Source organism: Emydura macquarii, unplaced genomic scaffold (assembly GCF_026122565.2).
Source record: "Emydura macquarii macquarii isolate MOO-44397 ecotype Brisbane River unplaced genomic scaffold, CSIRO-AGI_Emac_v2 contig_2805, whole genome shotgun sequence".
Classification (NCBI taxonomy): Eukaryota; Metazoa; Chordata; order Testudines; family Chelidae; genus Emydura; species Emydura macquarii.
In genome coordinates, this window is record NW_027132942.1 from 68,723 (window position 1) to 88,250 (window position 19,528).

General features: G+C 41.4%; 1 protein-coding gene across 1 annotated transcript; it reads left to right on the top strand.

Annotated features, from left to right (window-relative positions):
- The first annotated feature begins 110 nt into the window (after positions 1 to 110).
- On the top strand, positions 111 to 19,512 carry ATPAF1 (ATP synthase mitochondrial F1 complex assembly factor 1). Its single transcript, XM_067567847.1, has 9 exons — positions 111 to 375; positions 1,680 to 1,788; positions 3,785 to 3,835; positions 4,581 to 4,643; positions 5,969 to 6,019; positions 7,440 to 7,487; positions 10,528 to 10,623; positions 15,103 to 15,210; positions 18,080 to 19,512. The coding sequence occupies exons 1-9, from the start codon at positions 140 to 142 to the stop codon at positions 18,278 to 18,280; spliced, it is 963 nt and encodes a 320-aa protein (XP_067423948.1). The 5' UTR covers positions 111 to 139; the 3' UTR covers positions 18,281 to 19,512.
- The last annotated feature ends 16 nt before the right edge of the window (positions 19,513 to 19,528 follow it).

The window sequence follows — 19,528 nt, forward strand, 5'->3', positions numbered from 1 at the left end:
ATCCCACCTCCCCTCCCCCTTCCTCACAACCCCCCCCAGCCCTTCCCCCCACCCCCGGAACCTTTGGTGCCCGGAACGCTTGTGCGCGGGCCGCGCGGCGGAGCCGGCCGGGTTTGGGGGTTGCGCTCCGCTCTGCTGCATGTGGGGGAGCCGGGGGGCTGAGGCGCCGATGGCGGGGGCTCTGCAGCAAGTGTCCGGCCTGTACCGGGGGGCCTTGGCCGTGCGCAGCCGGGCTGTGCTGCGGCCCCTGGGCCTGCTCTCCCCGCAGGCCCGGCTGCTGGCGGTGCCGCGGGGCCCGAGCCGGGGGGCCGAGCCCGGCCTGGAGGAGAACCCCTTCTACGGGCGGTATCGGGACAAGATCCAGGCGCTGCGCAGGTGCGGGGGCCGCGGGGGGGACCCTGGGGGATGGGCGGGGGGAGAAGCCCCGGGGGGGGGAGGTGACCGTTGGGGGCTGCCGTGGGGGAGACAGCCCCTGGGGGATGGGGGGGGGGAGGGGACCTCTGAGGGGGAGGGGGTCTCCGGGGGGAGGGGGACCCCTTTGAGGCAGCCACCCCTGGGGGATGGGGACCGCCGGGGGGGACACCCCTGGAGGTTGGGGCCCACTCGGGGGCCCTGGGAGGATGGGGCTGGAGTTCTCAGGCGATGGGGCTCTGACTGCATGGGGAGCAGCGGTAATAGGGCTCGGGGGAGTAGGTGCTTCAAGGGACTTGGGGTTCAGGGGTGCTGGGAGGGCCCCAGAGTTTGGGTCTCCTGGGAGCAGATGGAGCCTTCAGGGTTTGGAGGATTCGGGGGCGGGGGGCTTGGGGCTCCGAGGGACGTGGGGGGCTGTGGGGCTAGGGAGGGGGGTCACCGATCAAGTGCTCCGGGGTGCAGTAGATGGGGGGCCCTCCAGAGCCTAGCCTGGGACGTGGTTTTCTCGAGCTCCAGGTATTGTAGCAATGGGGGGCAGGTAGGTATTAGTAGATAGAGGTTGAGGTTGGTATTGGCACAGGGGGGGTTTAGGGAGAGGTGGTGATAATAGGGAGGGAGATCTGGCTGGGGGGCCGAGCACTTTATTATGTCATGCATTGGGGGGTGAGTGGGGAGTCTTGATTATTTCATTTGTTTGTGTTACAAAGGGGTGGGGGGAGGGTCTTTGTAATCACCAAAAAATGTGTTATGTGGCTTTTAGACAGCCCCCAACCCAAAATCTGTTACAAACCCTGTCGTTTGATACTGTCATTTGACATGTCCAAGCAAATTACTGGAAAGCTCTAGTAGTTTATGCCCCAGATTTGACCTTGGTACAGACTATTGCAAGCTCAACCATGCCCAGCATCTGGGTTCTAGCCCTGTGTCCTTATTAATCTGATTGGACAATCGTTTGTCTGAAATAACTTGTTCTAGTGCTGTGCTGTAGAATGCCTGAGGCTATGTCTTTATTAAAACTGAGTTGTGTTTGAGGCCAACACATTCAGCCTTCAAATACAGCCACAAAAGTCTCAGTTTAGACCATGGGAGCTGCATGTATTTATCTGTGGGTATCATTTGCCTCAGTTTAATCAGTTTAGCGGTAAATAGATTTCTCTCCTCTACTAGAAATACCGAGAATAGAAATCTGTGCTATGGAAAGTCAAGTTTTAAAATGCCAAAATGGTAGTAGCCACTCAAAAGTAGTAGGAGTCTCAATTTTGTTTCAGATCCAATCCAGAGGTTTTTGAATCCCGCATGGAGAAACGAAGTGAACAGAAAAAGCAGCCAGTGGGACATTCCAAGCAAGTGGAATTTATCAGATATATGGAAGAAAAGGCAAGACCAATTTTGTGTATAACTCAGGTTAACTTCATTTCAGTATCATGTTTAAATTAGCTTGAAATTGAATGGGAATTATTGTCTGGAATTCAAAATGTTCCCGTTCACTGTTTTTATAGTGCCTGAAAGCGCAAGGCTCACTGCAAATATGCAAGTCAGGTACTTGCTCCCAATGGTGATATTGCTGTTACTAAATGCTGTGTTTGAATCTTATTCAGAGTGTTTGTGATCAGTCCCAGATCCATGAGGTCCAACTCGGTTGACATACTCTCATTCTCTTTTTATGAATGAAACAAACCATTGAGTAATATTGGCTCTGGACTGGTCCTCCATAGGTCCCCTCTGATATTTCTTCCCAACCTGATGCTGAACCAATAATAAAGTGGAGTGATTAAGCAGTTTGCATATTGATTTTGTAATTTATAATTCACATTAATTTACTCTGCTTATTGTTTACTTGTCCTGATCCAGTATTTTATCTAAGTTAATTGCGTTTTAAGCATCTTTACCTCTCATTCCCTCTATAATCTTTCAGGGACACCACCTTCTCTTGGTGGGCATGAAGACTAATGCAGAGTTAATTTTTCTACAATGTTTTTCTTTGCATGAAGTATCAGTGCACTTTTTACCCAGACTAAGGCAATACACTCAATACCCCAGTCTAAAGTGCACTGCCAGGGTTGTTGGACTACACTTTAAATTACCTTTTAAAAAGAAAACCACCTATGATCCTGAAACCACTTTTCTGTTCCAGCCAAATTAAGTCTGGAACATTGTTTAAATACTGACTGCTCCACCAAAGCCCCACACAGAGTGCTACGATTGTGTGCATTCACGCATTGGGTGCATCACATTTGGACTTGACTTTGGTGGGTTACTCCATTTTTATGAGCCTGAGTTGCATGGACATATTCAGGAATTCAGATATGAGAACTATGGAAATCATCAGCTATTTGATTAAGAGGCTGGAGAGACTGATCTGTGAGGAACGATGTAGGCCCTGATTCAGTAGGATACTTAAGCATGTGCCTAATTCTAAGCACGTCGGTAGTCCCATTAAAGTCAATGAGGCTATTTATGCTAAAATACCTTGCTGTGTCAGCTCCAAAATGAACTATGTATAGCTTAGATAGCAAGGACTACAGGAATACTTAACTTCCTGTAAGTATTTGAAGATGTAAAGACCAAGAAGGGAGAGGAATTAGACGTATAACCAGAAGTAATAGGATAAAATTGACCAAACAAACTTTAGGCTTTGTGATGGGAAACATTTTCAGTTTTATCTCTTATATGGAGAAAAAATTTTCCGAGGTCCTTTTTATACTCGTAGATGACCAGTTGCTGCCGATGGTTGTTCGTAAAAGGTTTCCCAAATTCATTTTCATCACTGTTACAGTGAGCATGGTTTGAAATCTTGTTTTACTAGATCTGGAATATACTTGCTTGCTTTAAAAGTGTTAAAACTAGTTTTGTCCTGTCCATACTAGTAGTTAAATAATTTTCTGTACCAGTTAAGATGGAGACGGTTGCTGACAAACAACGTTCGCAGCAGACTACTTTGTGTGTATAGAGGTCAAGAGAAGTGCTGGAATCACCATTGTTTGAGACTCTTTAAAAAGACAACGTTTTGAAGCAATGGGCAAACCATTAGCTACAAGGATGGACAGAGTGTCTTAGAAGATATTTCCTTCCCTAATGTCTGTGTTTCTTGTTTATTTGTAATACTCCATGCGCTTGAAGAACAAAGCAGAGGAAAAGTGCAGTTGGTGTGATCTTCTTATGTTAAAGAAAACCTGGAGGCCTTGTCAATGCCCCTTTAGCAATACAAGATTGCTAACTGCATAGATATGTTCTTTGGTTTCTTCACTTCCACCCACAGGGCATATGCACGAAAGGTTTTGTCAGTGGGCAGCATATTATGCTTGACCGATATTAGCAGTACAAATAACATGAAAACAAACTTAAAACTTTAAAGACTTATTTTTAATTTTAGGCAGGAGCCTTGGGCGCAAAGGCATCGAAGGAAGGATTCACAAAAGATAAGGTAAGATAAAATGGACCTCAACATCTAGCTATAGTGTGCCTGTGAATCAAGAATGGAGATTTATTTTAAACACTGCATTATCCTTAGGCCGGTTGTTGTATGGGATGCAAGAATTCAACATTCCTTGTGTTCTGTCCCATTTTAGGACTTTTTTTTTGGTACTGGAATTGTCCTGAAGTCTTAAAATCCCAGTGTAGTTCAAGGGATTCAAATTCTATCCTTGTCTCAGTGAAATATTGGAAATCTGTAGTGTTCTGAGGATCGTTCTTGAATGCACACAGAAATTGATACAAAAAGTTAAGCTCTCTTTAGAGCTTATTGATGCCTCTCCTAGTTCCATCGGAGGAGATGCTGCAGAGGGACTATATAATATGGTTAATATTTCAGTGCCAGCAATCTCTTTGTTTAAAATTTTGAAGCTACTGACAGAACACATGCAGATAATGGTTGAAAGGGAAAAGGTCACAACACATATTACAAGCACGTGGGTCTTGTTGCAGTTAGAGGTTTCTGAAACCAAAATTTGCCATGTATCCTAATGGACTCTTTTACTCAGCTTGGTATATATTTCCTTTTCTTTTCATCGTAGGACTATCTTATGACTTACCATTTTTTTGACAATTAAGTGTGCCAAGTTATGGTTAAAATGAGACGCAGTTTCTGAACTCTCTGCAGGCTGGAATTTTCCTTTGTAACATACCGGTGAACTGCCTTCATTGTGAATTCTTTGTGCTTTCTGTTGCAGACACTTGATTCAATACTTAATGTTGAAATGGTGAAAGAGAAAACACCAGAGGAAATAAAACAGGTAATGCATTTAAATGGATGTTTTAGAATTAAATGTTAAGCATCATTCTGGAATTCACGTTTTAGTATTCTATGTGTGAGGTTGGAATGTGTACTTAGAAGAATTGTGAAAATAAAGGAATCTCTTTTAGCCAAACATTTAAAAGAATTGTCTCAGGATAGGTAATGTGCCATGGAACCTTTCATCTTTGTGTAGAACAGCAGTTCATATCTCGACGTGATCAATCAACAACTGCCTTCAGTGCACCTGGTGTAGTGTCCAACAATTGAATAAGTGTGGCGACTGAATTGCCTGCTCACCAACTCCAGTCAGAGTTGCAGTGTGTTGGTTGGGGCATCTTGCAGGAAGTTAATGTTGCTTATGCTGTACCTGTGCTGCAGTTTAGAAGAACTGAAACCCTTTAGCTGTCTCCATGGCTGTCAGTCTGGTGTCTTTCACTAGTGGTAACAATGCTTAGGGCCAGGGGAGGGAAGTGAAGTTTTATTAAAAATAGTAAGATTGAAGGTTGTTTTCCTGATGCACTTGTAGGCATTGCACTGCAATTTATTTTCACCTTTTATCTTGTTAACAGTCTGCTTCCATTCTACATCTCTGAGGCAGCCTAATTCAAGCAAAGTTTTTCTGTTTGCTCATCAGATTGTGAGGCAGTGATCTATAAGAGGATGCTTGTGTATGCATGATCTCTAGGGGTCACACCACACTTCTAGATGTCATTTTTTTAAATGCCTTGAAGATTCTGATTAAATATCAAGGATTATATGGAGGCAGTATTGTCTAGCAGTTAGAAAAGAGTTTTGAGAGGCTGGGGTGTATTTCTAACTGTCACTGACTTTATTAGTGACTTTCGGCTAGTCCTATAAATCACTTTCCCGTATGCATAATGAAAAGAATAGTACCAAGCCAACTTTATCAAATGCTTTGAAATTCTTAGAAAAAAGACACTATGTAAATACAGAGAATCATTAAAAATATAAGTACTATCTTCTGATGGGAGGGATCTTGTACGTTCATTACTCAGAAATAATCTTTTGCCTGATTGCAGTGCTGTGAAAAGTCACATGGATCAAAGCATTTCTCATCATTACTAAACTGTGGGCCACCATTGTGACTCCATTGCTTATGGCAATTGTCTGGTTGAAACCAGTAGTTTTGGAACATAATATATGAGATTATACCTTTCAAATGTATATGAAAAAAATAGTCCCTGCCCTGATGTACTTACAATAAAAAATTAGTTGATAAAAGTATTCATTTAAGTGTTAATATTAAGTGCTGGATGCTTGTCTGTGGTCTTAATCATATTTGGTTTCCCTTCTTTCTTATAGATCTGGAACCAATATTTTTCTGCAAAAGATACAGTTTATGCAGTTATTCCTGTAAGTAATTACCTTAACAAAATGCACACCATGGAGGTCAGCACAAAAAGTTTTTTGCAATACAAGCTTCCTTTCTCCCACATCTGTTACCTTTAACAACAATCACTTAATGAAAGTAAGGTTTTTAAACCCAGCCTCCTTCCCAGGTTGACTGGCCATAATTCTACATGTAAATTTAGTAATTTGAAAGCCAAGCTTCTTAGGCTTCCATTGACCTCAGTGGTCTTTGGAGAAAACCCCTTGTGTATATTAAATGAATAGTCTTCATACTTTCCCAATTGTTGACTTTCAGAATTGCTAATTCCTATGATATCAACCTTTTTTCTGCAGCACTGAGATCAAACCCATGTCTCTCACACAGCAGTGTAGAGCACTGGTCTATTGAAACTTTAATGTCCTTTTAACACAGTTTTTGTATGTAGTATAAAATATATATACCTAAAGAGATTACTACTATTGACAATAATACTTGTCTCCAACTGTCTTGAGTATATCTCAGAAGAGCAAAAAGCTTTTGGTTATATATATTACATCCCCTATTTATCTGAGAGGTTGTGGATGATTCTAAAAGTTTAATATAAACCAGATTATGTATAAGTAGGGGAGCAATGCATGATGCATGTTGTTTAGGAAAGCAACTGAATTTCAGTATCCAGCCGTTTTTGTTGTCTGGAAGCTGAATTATCATTGTACAGTGCCCAAAAGCATGCTAGGAGCTTCACAGTACAGTTGAACAACACGTCTCCTGCCCTGAAGATCTTACAATCTATATTAACATATGACACAACAAAGGGGCGAAGAAAACAGCAGGGAAAGGATACAGGGGAATGCTTGAACCAGATTAAATGGTTATGCAGCAAAGGCATGTATGCAGCATGATGGAACAAATATATTTGTGAGGGAAATATAACTGTATAACAGAAACATGTTGTACGACTCACTTGAATGATAATGTTGCTTGTACTGTAATGAAGAGCAGAAGAGAATCTATAATGTAAATTACTATGCGTCAGCAACCTGCCTTTTTGCTTATATATAAAGCAACATGCACTCCAATGAGACAATATTAAAAAAAAATAAATGTGGCATAAGTCTTAAATGTAGATCTTTTTCAAGGAACACAGTCTTTGAATTTTAAGAGTTTGTCACTGGCTTCCAGTGACAGCGTTGTCTAAAAGTGGTGCTGATGGTACTTGTACAGTTAAGAGCTAACTGTAACTTCCCATTGGCTCATTTCTGCAAAACTTCCCAATTAAGGCAGCCTAACTGTTGCTTAATTGTTAATATTTGCATACTTGAGACCTACTGTCGATGAAAGTTGAACCCTATAAAGGTTAGTGGAGTGACTGAGTTATAACTATACATCCATTATTTTTATGTTATTGAAAGTTAATTAAATGATCTTGTTTCCTCTCCAAAGGCAGAGACATTTGATTTAATGTGGAAGCGTGCCCAGAACTGTCCTTCAGTAAGTGTGATATATATTGCATGCATATACAGCTTTAATGGATTTCTTCTACCCAGAAATTAGACTAGAAGTTTATAAACTTTTGACCTTTTCCTCTTCAGATTAATTGTAGTAATTTCATTGGTGAAAGCCAGGTGATCTAGTATTTGTTTTAGCGGTCAGGCAAAGACAGCAGGCTGCTCATATCTATCAAACATTTCAGTATGGATATAACAGACAAGGAGTTCTACAACTATATCTGCACCCCAACCAGTCTCCCAAGCTTAGTTTTATCACAGAGATTAGCTACATAACTCACCTTATTACGTGTCATGTGGTTAAATCTTCTGCGCGCCGCACTGTGGAGAATCTAGCCTTGTCTGCCAGCTTTATTGACCCTACTGCATAACTATCCCCTTTGCTTATGCTATTTAATGTATTTCCTTACTTTATTAGCCTTATGGCTGAGGGCTTGGTCTGAGCACCATTGACGTTCCTGGGGGCCTTTCCATTGAGTGAAACTGGTGTTGTGCCAGGCCTGAAGTGTTTCATACATTCGCTCTATGGTGAATCAAATACCTTCCAGTTCAATGGGCTTTCCTCAGGGCTGCTCCATGGGGAATGGAATCCTTCACCGCTGTAACAGTTTCTGTACAGCTGCATGTCTTACTGCTCTCTCTGCTCCTGGCAAGTTCACCCTGTGATCTGCATCGCTGCAGATTTATTTACCTTATACTGGATTGCTCCCAGGCTTCTCCCCACACTGCTGCTGAAGGAGGTGCACAGGGCAGGACAAACGCCCCAAACTCCATGCTGAATAACCACGTCGGTACAAATACATTGTTGTTTTGACCTTTGACTGACGTGATTTGCCCCCATTTCTTATATCACTATTTTTAGTAATGAAAGAGGCAGTGCTGCCTGGCAGTTAGCGCAAGGGACTGGAAACCAGGATTCTTAGGTTTTGTCCACAGCTGAGCCTGACCATGGGAGCTCATCCAAGACTCTTAACCTCTGTTTTCCTACCTTTACAATAAGAATACTCACACTTTCCCAGGTAGTAAGGTTGTTGAGAGTTAATTAAAGCAATGTGAGATCCTTGGATGGAAGTGAAGCTATCTAAGTGCTTACTAGTATTATTATCAATACAAAATATACTCTAGTGTTACTTATGTCCATGAAACATCTTGAGATATAGGTTGGGTGAAAGATGTTCAGGACAAAATTGTATTGTTATAAGTTGCTAATGTTGCACTGAAGTTAAATTTTAGTTCCATTAAGGAACACGCTATCTTGTAATTCTGTAGTTGCTGGGCTTGTGTTCGTGTGTGTAGCTAGGCTCTTTGAGGTAGATATAAATGATCTTCATTCCAGATAAGATTGTGCTTCCTGGATGATGACAACCCAGGGAATAAATGGGTGTGGGTCCTCAGTGTGGTTGTTTCCAGAAATGAAAGGAATGCCCAAGATATGGAACAGTTGTTTATGACATGGGTTTGTTGGTACCTTGTGCATTGTGATTCCAAGACTACCTGTGCAAGGGAGTGTGCTGTTGCGTAGAAGAGATTAAGCTGCACAAAAACCCAAAACAAAACAAAAACAGATGAAGAACATTATCTGACCCCATTTTCCCACAATGGGTTGTTAGTATTGTTTTCCATTGTAAAGTACATGCCTTTATGGGAATTTGTGCACTGATGCATGGTCTAGCACAGTCCCAGTTTGTACAAAGACAGCAGTGAAATGCTTCATGCATAGCTAGATCCACTATTCTGGAAGAGGCATATTCTTGTGTTTTGACAGGCAGAGGTTGCAGCGCTTTGATTCACTAATAAGGAATGTGTTCAGTTCTATTGAGAGCAAGGTCAAATTTATTTGGCTTTCTACAGTGAAGGCTACCAAGAGTTTGGGAAATAACTTATATTTGTCTGTGTTTTGCTGCAGAGAGAGCCCAGTGCATCAGCACATGGTCTGGTGTCTCACTTCTCTTTCGGGTCCCATGTAGTCTTTTCTCTTTGTGAGTGATAGTGTTACACATGCAACGCCGAGGCCTATAAAGCCAAATAGACCATAAATCTCCAGAGAGAAGTTGCTGTGGGACAGAGTTAGCAGAAAAACGAAACAAGTATGAAAGCTGCCCACCTCTCCTCGACCCTGTTCTGCCGTTATTCCCTCCTGGCAGCATCTGGGGAGAAGAACAAGAGTTCAGGGAGTGCTAGGCCACTGTCTGATTGCACCGTACTGTTCACTGTCTAGTTTTAAATGTCTCAGAACCCTAGTATCAAACATCCTCCATGAGTCCCTTCCGTGGCAGTGAATCAAGCGATTCTGATAACACAGTAAAGTTTAGGGTATTGATTCTTTTCAATCTGAGCTTCCAAAACTATACACTAGGAAATGTAATGCTGGTATGTTGTCTGCCGGAAGATTGATGCCTGTTCTCTCCACAAAGCAGATGCAAAGCAGCAGTGCAGATTTCCCTACGCTGCCCTGCAAACAAGGCTCAACCCAAGCCTTTGAGCGTGGGGACCTCTTCTAAGGTTATGTCTACACTGACGCTCCTTACGGCAACATGCAGAATACAGACACTGCACGCCCCCCTAGCGTGGGTATAAATAGTGTTGATGGTGAGGCACGGCTTAAGCAGGTACGGTTAAGACATACCAGAACCTTAGAGTGTGTACCCTACATGGCTGTCTATATGCCAAAGCAGTGCCTCCCTGTCTACACTGCTGTTTTGAGCAGTGTCGTGTCCCACTGCCTAACCCCTGCTGGGGTCTTTCTCCACCACTGGGAAAGGCTCCAGCAACTTCCTTTCACTGCGGCGCAAAGCTACACACCACAATGTCAATGCTGCCTGCTTTTCACTGCAACTCGTAGCTACATGTATCCTACACTCCACCCGCAGTGCAGACAAGGCCTAATTCTGTCTCCAAAACCACCTCCCTACTGTGACTTCTAACAGTGTTGCCTGTGAGGTCCCATTTCATGCAGTGGGGATGCCAGTTTACTCTGATGTGGGCTGGGAGCACGTGTAACGCTGCCTGTCTTTTCTCTGCAGTTCCTGTGTGCTTTGCCCAGGAAAGAAGGCTATGAGTTTTTTGTGGGGCAGTGGTCAGGGACAGAAGTGCACTTCACCACGCTTATAAACATTCAGGTGGGTTTATTTTATTTTATTTTCTCATTGTCCAGGGTTAGGTTGGAGACTCCAGCTGTATCAGACTCTGACTGACATGTCAATCTCTAAACAAAAATACAAAACCCCGCTTAGCAGAATCATTCCATAAAATACCAGGCAATAGTTTGCACAGTTTCCTCCAGCCCCATGTAATGCAGCATTTATAGTGCTGGTGCATGATTTCAAATGAGGCATTCTTGTTCTGTGATCATGTAGCTCTCCTGAGTGTTGTAAATGAGAGGTGTAATCTTCTAAGATGTTTGGTGGGCCCTTACTGTTTTTATTCCATTAGATTTGCCATACCAATCAAACAGCTAGTCTATCTGCTGTCGTGTTCTGCAGCCCTCTCCTAGTGTTCATTGTCTGCCTGCTTAATTAAGCAAAGTTTCCTTTCACACACCCACCAGCAATCAGTTTATGCATGACGTATTTGACTGCTCTTCTCTTAGCCTGTGCATATGAGTCCAGAAAATTATCCCAACCTTTTAAATTCCATCCATGGGATTTTTCTCTTTGACTTGCCGTTACATTTCCATGTGCTCCTGTTTTCAGATTTGGCAAGCTAAGCAGGCTGAGACTGGCTCAGTACATGGATGGGAAACCTCCAAGGATTCAGTCTGTGACATTCATTCCTCTGAATCACAACTTGATAATCCCTTGTTCGTCTCCTCCCACAAGCTTTCTTTAACTCCGCCTATTAGCAGAACACCCCTGAGGTCCAGAGTGCCTCCCTCTTCCTTCAAGTCTTTTCTGGAGTTGCTTCTTTTCATTTGCATTCCAGTTTGGCTGTTCCCTCCACCACTCCTGCCATCTTGCCTTATTTTGTTCCTTTTAGCCTTTGAAAGTATTTTAATAAATAAGTTAGTTTAGAAAGTGCGGGGAGATCCAAGGGACGAACAATGTAGTTAACGAAAGCTTCTCTCGTGACCTTTGCAGTTTATCATCATTCACTGACCTTTGTCTAGCTTAAATTGTAAAGTCCTCAGCCCGGAGGACAATATTTAGTTTGGGAGCGAAGCATCATGCACTCTTACGGTGGTACAGCTGTAATAATCCCTAGCTCGTAGGTAGTGCTTTTTCATTAGTAGATCTCGAAGCACTTTACAAAGGAGGTCAAGATCATTATCTCCAGATAAAACTACTGAACCCAGACTGCAAGGTGGTACTGCACTGCTGTAAGTGCCATCTTTTTGGACTTCAAACCAAAGTGCTGACAGTTTATGGCTACTAAAAAGTCCATGGTATGTCTTGCAAGAATAGAGAAGTTAATTCTGATTAGTGATTCAGATGCTGACTATAAATAGCCTCTCCGTTTTTAATTAGATAGGGTATTCCCTACCTAGTCTCAAAAGATGTATGCTGTAAAACAGTTGGTTGTTGTTGACCCCAGAGAAAGCTGCATTTCATCGGTGAGTGACATGTTCCCTGTATATGGTTTCTAAATACTTGTGGGATCCTTGAACGTGAAATGTGCTATATAAACATAAAATTGAATGATTACGTTTTGACCACCTGCAGCAGTAAATTCATCAAATAGGATATAAAGTAGTACCAGAGACATGGAAATTCTCACTGTCATTGTTTCTCCAATTTTTGCACTATGCCTTTGACTCTCAAATAGTAAAAATGTTGTCAATTCTGCTGACTCCATGGTAGAGTTTATAGATATGTGGACCCTTCAGTGGTATCATATAATTTAATATAGGTGACATTAAACAGTTCTCTAGCATTTTATTGGTTCTATATATACTGCCTTATGAAAATGATTGAGTCATAAATAAAATGTCTATAAAGACCTTTGCTTCTAACCCCTCTATGATTGATTTTGTTGTATACAAGTATAAGTATTCTTGTTCATTTTAGATGGGGTTTCCAATTTCTCTTCTCTCTATAATTTGCTTGACACCTATTTATTATGTACTTAAATTATTATCTAGAACAGACCTTTCCTTTACTAACACAAAAGATATTGTCCCCAACATGAGAGAACTCTATTTTGGACTTCATTGTGACATACAAAGATGAATTAATCTCTGGACTGGAAGTTGGTGGTTGCCTAGGAACCAGTGATTGTGACCTGATTCCATTCAATATGGGCAAACAAAGGAAAATCCCAGCGGTAGTATATATAACTTGGTGCTTCAAAAGGGCTAGTTTGCCAAAGATGAGGAAAATTATGAGAGAAATTGATTGAGGGGAAAAATTTAGACGGAAAAATGTGAATGAAAATTGGGAGTTATTTAAAAATAATTTATTAGGTGGCCAAAAAACCATGATTCCACAATTAAAAAAACCAGACAACTTTGGCTAAAAGCAAATCCTGATTCAGCCGTGAAGTGAAGGGAGCAATTAGAAATAAAAAAGCAATATATAACAAATGGAAAAAGGGGGAAAGATGGCAGTCAATGCAAATTAAAAAATCTGAAGGATAGAAAATTGATAAGGGAAGCTAAAAGTATCAGGGAAAAATCCATGGCTTGCAGGGCCCAGGACAATGATAAGGAGGTTTTTAAGCATATTAGGAACAAAAGAAATCCTAGCAAAGGGATAGGCCCATTACTAGATGTAGATAGTAAAACTGTTAATGGTACAGAAAAGGTAGAAGTGCTCATTAAATATTTCTGGCCTTTATTTGTAAAGAAGCAGGATAATGTACTCCTATCACATGAGAATGATGAAGTACTTTCTGGTGCATTAGTGACTGAGGATGTTAAACATCTACTAGGGATACATGTTTTTAAATCAGCAGGCCCATGTAGCTTGCACTCAAGAGTAATGAAAGAGCTGGCTGATGAGATCGGTAGTCCTCTGATGTTAATTTTTAATAAACATTGGAATATCAGGGAAGTTCGGAAGAGTGCTTAATTGACAATTTCCAAAAAGGCAAGTGTGATGATCAGGGTAATTATAGGCCAAATAGCTTGGCATCAGTCTCAGGCAAAATCATGGAAAAAGCTGATATGAGATTCAATTGATAAAGAATGGGAATATAATTAATGTCAGTCAACATGGTTTTATGGGAAATAGGGCTTATCGAACAAACCTGATTTCTTTCATTGAGGAGATCACAAGTTTGGTTGATAAAAATAACTGAGTAGATGTAATATAGTTAGACTTTCGTAAGGCATTTGATTTAAGCAGTCTGATTTAAAAATTCGTACCATACAATATCTATAAAGCACACATTAAATGGATTAAGCACTGGCTGACGGCAGGCCTCAAAAAGTAGTTTTCAATAGGAAATTGTCATAGAATAGTGATTTTTCTAGAGGGGCACCACAGGGAGTGGTTCTAGGCATGATGGTTTCATCAGTGGTCTAGAAGTAAATATAAAATCACTGGTGGCAAAATTTGCAGATGACACACCGATTTGGGTCGTGATAGATGATGATGAGGACAAGGCAGTCATACAGAGCCATTTGGATCGCTTGGTAAGATGGACCCATTCAAGCAAATGTCTTTTAATACAGCCAAATGCAAAGATGTATATCTAGGAGCGTGGAACACAGCTTGGGGACTGTGTCTTGGAAACCAGTGCCCCTGAAAAGAGTGTAGTGATCGCAGTGGATAAGCAATTCACTGTGAGCTCTCCATGTGATGTTGTGGCAAAAAGGGCTAATGAAATTCTTGGATTTATAAATGGGAGTAGTGAGGATGCGTGTAGGGAAATTATTTTATTTCCGTACACGGTATTGGTGAGACCAAGACTGACTACAGTAATGGGGTCCACATTTTAAAAAGGATGTTGAAAAATTGGAGAGGAGGCAGAAGAGAGCCACAAAATGGTTCAAGGGCTGGAGAAAATGCCTGCCGGTGAGTGATTTAAAGAGCTCAATCCATTTAGTTTATCAGAAAGAAGACTGAGAGGTGACTTGATTACAGGATATACATCCTTTCAAAGGGAGAAAATACCTGGTACTAACAGGCTCTTTAATCTAGTTGAGGAAGGCAGAACACAAACCAATGGCTGGAAGCTGAAGCTAGACAAATTCAAATGATAAACAGGTGCACATTTTTATCAGTGAGAGTGATGAACCACTGGAAGGAACTACCAAGGAGAGGGATAGATTCTTCCTCTCTGGCTGTTTTCAGCTCAGGACTGGTTACCCTTTTGGAAGTTACTCTGTAGCTGAACACAAGTTATTGGGCTCAATGCAGGAGTAGCTGGGTGAAAAATAGTCTCTGCTATACAGGAGGTCAGATTAGATGATCTAATAGTCCCTTCTGGCCTTAAACTCTATGAATCCGTGACTCACTGTGACACATAGAAGTGAAAATAATTGACTCTTCATTAAAACTGCTTCTCGACCTTGCTAGGAGGAGAGTGGGAACTCTGAATGAGTGAGTCCATGCACGCAGTTGATATTCAGATTCTTTATTAGCAGACTATTAAATATGCAATACATCTAGAGTTTTTTCTAGGGTACGGTTAAGAAGTCTCTCTATTATCTCCTGCAGACCCAAGGTGAAACTGCCTCTAGCCATTTGATCATGTACCATTATCCTGAACTCCAGAAGGAAAAGGGAATAGTACTAATGACAGCCGAAATGGACTCCAAATTCCTGGTAAGAGAAGCCCATATTGTTGCCTTGGTTTTATACTAAGATCTGATACCCTGGTATTTCTTTAAAGGCAATTAAAAGCTCAATCCTGTAAAGCCACACTAAACAGAATCATCAGGTGACTTTCTAAATGAGAAGTGCTGTTCTTTTTCCCTCCTTCCCCTAAAGTGATTGGGTTAAAGAACTCTACAGACATCCATTGAATAATAAACCTAGGGAAAGGCAGAAAAATTCCAAAAGCATGTCTCGTGATTGCAGCTTATGTTGCTTCTAATTTTCTTTTCCTGTTCTCGTTGTGAACATAATGCAGAAGGATAATTTAGAAAAGTGCAGAATTTTAGAGTCTCAGTTTCTTAGGGAAAGGGATTTAAATAATATTTTAAAAAAAGTTGGCACTTTCCAACAATGTTAAAACAAACTTTTTAAAATGTAACCCCGATGGATAAATCAGGAGGCCTTTTTTTAAGTCTGTATTGGTTCTCCCTGTACCTCCCCTGAGTGAGGCTGTACTGCCACTTGGATAGCTCAAATAGTACATGTAATGGCTGTTAAAGGGCAAGCACTGAGGTCGATTCATGTTGTTTGGAACAATCTATCAAAGGAAGTGATGGATTCTCCATCTCTTGAAATGTTCAGATCAGTATCGGATGCCTTTCTGATAGATACACTTTAGGCAAACATAGTTATTGGACTCAGTGCTGGGGTAACCGGATGAAATTCTGTGGTCTGTGCTATGCAGGACATCAGACTAAATAATCTAATGGTCCCTTCTGGTCTTAAAATCTATGAATGTAGATACCTTAATGCTGCCACACGTCAGCAAAATAAATTGTGATGTTTTACATAATGCACGTTTTCCTTTCCTCCAGTATTTGATGATTTTCATTCACCCCAATGTTCTGTGAATTTTTTCCCCTTGAGTTATTGATAGAGTTCCAATTTCAACTCCATGTTACCAAAGTTCTGTCTGTGAATTATATTTTTATGTAAGTTTCTTAATACTAGAGCAAAGCAAATACTCAAAATAAAAACCTTTTAGTGAATGTTTGTCTGAATTTTTAAAAGAATTTGTTTAATCTGTCTCTGCTTTCTGTAATGTTTTCATAAACTTAATTTTACAACCTTATTCTGCTGTCTTTACTGATGAACAGGATCCCCTGCTGCTGTTTGTTTTTTCTTGCAAATATCCTCTCTTGAAGATTTCACAATCTCTTTATTAGCATTTCATTAGGTATATAAACAGGCATCCATTGTGAGACCTACAATACTCAATGCACATATGACCAGATGGAGAGAGAACCATCTGTTACCTCTTGCTATGAAAGGAACCTGTCTGGGACGTGTGACGTCCTGATTACCTGCCTTAAGAATATAACTTTCAGTTTAGACACAATTCATTAAATATTAACCGTACATACATTTCACGGTGATTATGATGTCCAGTGGGCTAGCTTTCAGTAGAGACCTCGCAGCCACCCTTTAGTGAATTATTATGCATATATCTGACCCAGGGGATCTCTGTAAAACTCTGTGCCCTTTGTCTGTTGGCATCAAGAAGTTCTTGGGTCACAGATGTTCATAGAAATAGTAAATGTTTAAATTGGAGAATGTTCAAGAGAAATGGATTTTTAATTCAGAAATATCGCTGTTGGTTAAGCTTAATGGTTAGTTCCTCATCCAGTCAGGGAATAGAAGCATGTGACCTGGAAGTCCAATCAAAATGAACCAGCATAGCTTGACTATTGAATGTTGGTGAAGAACTGCTCCAAAGCAGAAAATTTGAATAATGTTATATGATTGATAAAATTAAGAAAATCAGACTTTTTCTCTAATAGTTTCCAAGCAGATGAAATTGGTCATTCTCTTTGGGCATGTCTACACATAAAATTGAACCACTGCAACTTACATCCGTATAGTTAAAGCAGTAGAGCACTTCAGCCTGGATGCAGTTATCCTGATGTAAAGGTACCTTATACTAGGATAGCTTATTCCCATATGGGATGGGGAATAAATAGGGAGACCACATGTCTGGTTTTAAACCAGGCAGTCCTTGGTTGGGGTGGTTTGTCCTCTGTCCACTACTGGGACAAAACCAGCCGTGAAGAGCATGTCACTCTACCCCCTCTGGTGTAACATTGAGTGCACCATGTGTGTGATCTCCCTCACGCTGCAAATGGAAGGTCACACTGGCGGCGGGGAGGGGGCAGGACTACACCATTCCTGGAAATACTGGAATACCTCATTGTTCGGGAACCTGTGTGTGGCCACCTTCAGAATAAGCCATATCAGTATAAAGCACTTTTATACCAGTATAACTGGGTCCACGCTAGGGGTTGTATTGGTATAACTATATCCATAAAAAATAAAATCTCACCCCTAAGTGACAGAACTTTATACTGGTGTAAGAACTGTGTTTGATTAGACCTTTGTTATGAATTGTTTGCCCAGCTGTGTTTAATACCCACTATTACTGAACACTTGTACGGAGGAAGTCCCCACTAGCAGGGGAGGGGAGAATTAAAGAGAAGATAGTCAGAGGCTTGGCGGGAGGGGAGCGTGAGAGGCTTGGTGGAGCTGTGGTTCCTGCAATGCATAGATATAAGGAGACCAAGTTAATGGGAGCAGCACCGAGGTAAGTAGGTCAGTGACAAGATGGATCAGGTTTGCGGAGAGCTTTGGAAAACTAGAACGGCTTTGAAGTGAGTTAGGAGCTGAGTAGGGAGTTTGCTAAGGTAACAGCAGATGCAGACTGAAGAGGGATCCGTTGGCAGCCTTTCTGAAGCTGCAGAGCTTTTCTGAACTCACTTCAATGTCGTAACTAACACTTCCACTATTCTGATAAGCGCTTTGTTTCTTTTTTTAAACCTTACAGAATGTCCCTGAAGCTCAATGCATAGCCAATCAGGTGCAGCTTTTCTATGCGACGGATCGTTCAGAGACCTATGGATTAGTGGAGACCTTTAATCACAGACCGAATGAATTTAAGTACATGGCAGTTATAGCAGAGCTTGAGCAGAGTGGACTTGGAAGAGACCTGAGACCTAGTGGGACTCCGACATCACATGGTGTTTGACTTGCACGCCATCTGGGCCAGCGGCAACAGAAATTACTCATTGGAACAGGTCCTTGACGAAGGAGTTTTTTAAATTGGGGCAAACGCCACTTTTTGTATGGGGCCTGTTTGCTGCAAAGTTAATCTGTGGAGTAATGAAGAAAGGTTCAGGGAGCAATATTCACCCTTGACTATTGTGTGTCAGTGCAAGGAAATATGGGAACCTAACTAGGGCAGAATGGGAATGCCGCATTTTAGCACAATCTTGTCATGCCCGAGTGAAATGTTTCTTTGGAAATGATAAATCAAAGGAGAGAAGGGAAGCAGCTGGAGAGACACGACAAAGTATGTAAAAGTTATTTGGAAGTTGCCCTCTGCTATAACTGCATGGGTCACTGATTTTTATCTTGTATGCAGATTATAAATTCCCCCTTTCATCCAGCAGTGAAAAGATAATGCAGTTGATGACCTAAGACAGATTCCTCTCTTTTGATTAACGTGTGGGATTCCCTATATAGATGCATGCTTTGCATTCTATGTCAGTGCAGTTAAGGACAAAAAATACTCTGCTGACTTAGATTTGGCGCTGGGAATATCAGGCTTTTTAATTGAGATATGAACTTCTTTCAGGTGCCCAACCACTAGGTCATTGTATTGGAGATCATTTCACTAGTGACAGGGTGTGATAAAGAGGTTTTCGTTTTGCATATTGGGCTTTCTGGAGTGGTCCAGCAGATAATTAAATAGTTTTAGATCTCATACTACTTATTGTCAGATGTCATCTGGACAGCCAGCTCTTCAACATGTCAGCATTTGAAAGGGGTAAAATATAGCTCTCATTTATGGTATACGATGTTAAAAAATGGTCTGGAATAGAGAGCTTTGTAATTCTGTTCAGTGCCATTGTGGGATAACTCTCATGCACTGGAGTGAATGTACACGGATGGTATAACAGAGCAGCAATTAAAGTGAGTCTGCCTTAATGAACCTTGGTGATCTCTTGTGAAACTAGCAGCTTTCCTGTAAGGATTTAACAAACACTGCCTGGGGTCCTTTTGTTTGCAGTGGCAGTGGGAAACAACCACTGAATTCTTGAACAAGGGCCATAATGATGTGCACAGTGAGGATGCAAAAACTGTGCACAGATCATTGACAATATGATGCTGGTGCACAGCTAGAGAAGTAAACGAAAGACATCAAGTATTTTTCTGCAGCTGTAGCTTCTGGGAAATAAAACTGCAATGTTTCTCAAATGGGTTTCCAACCCTG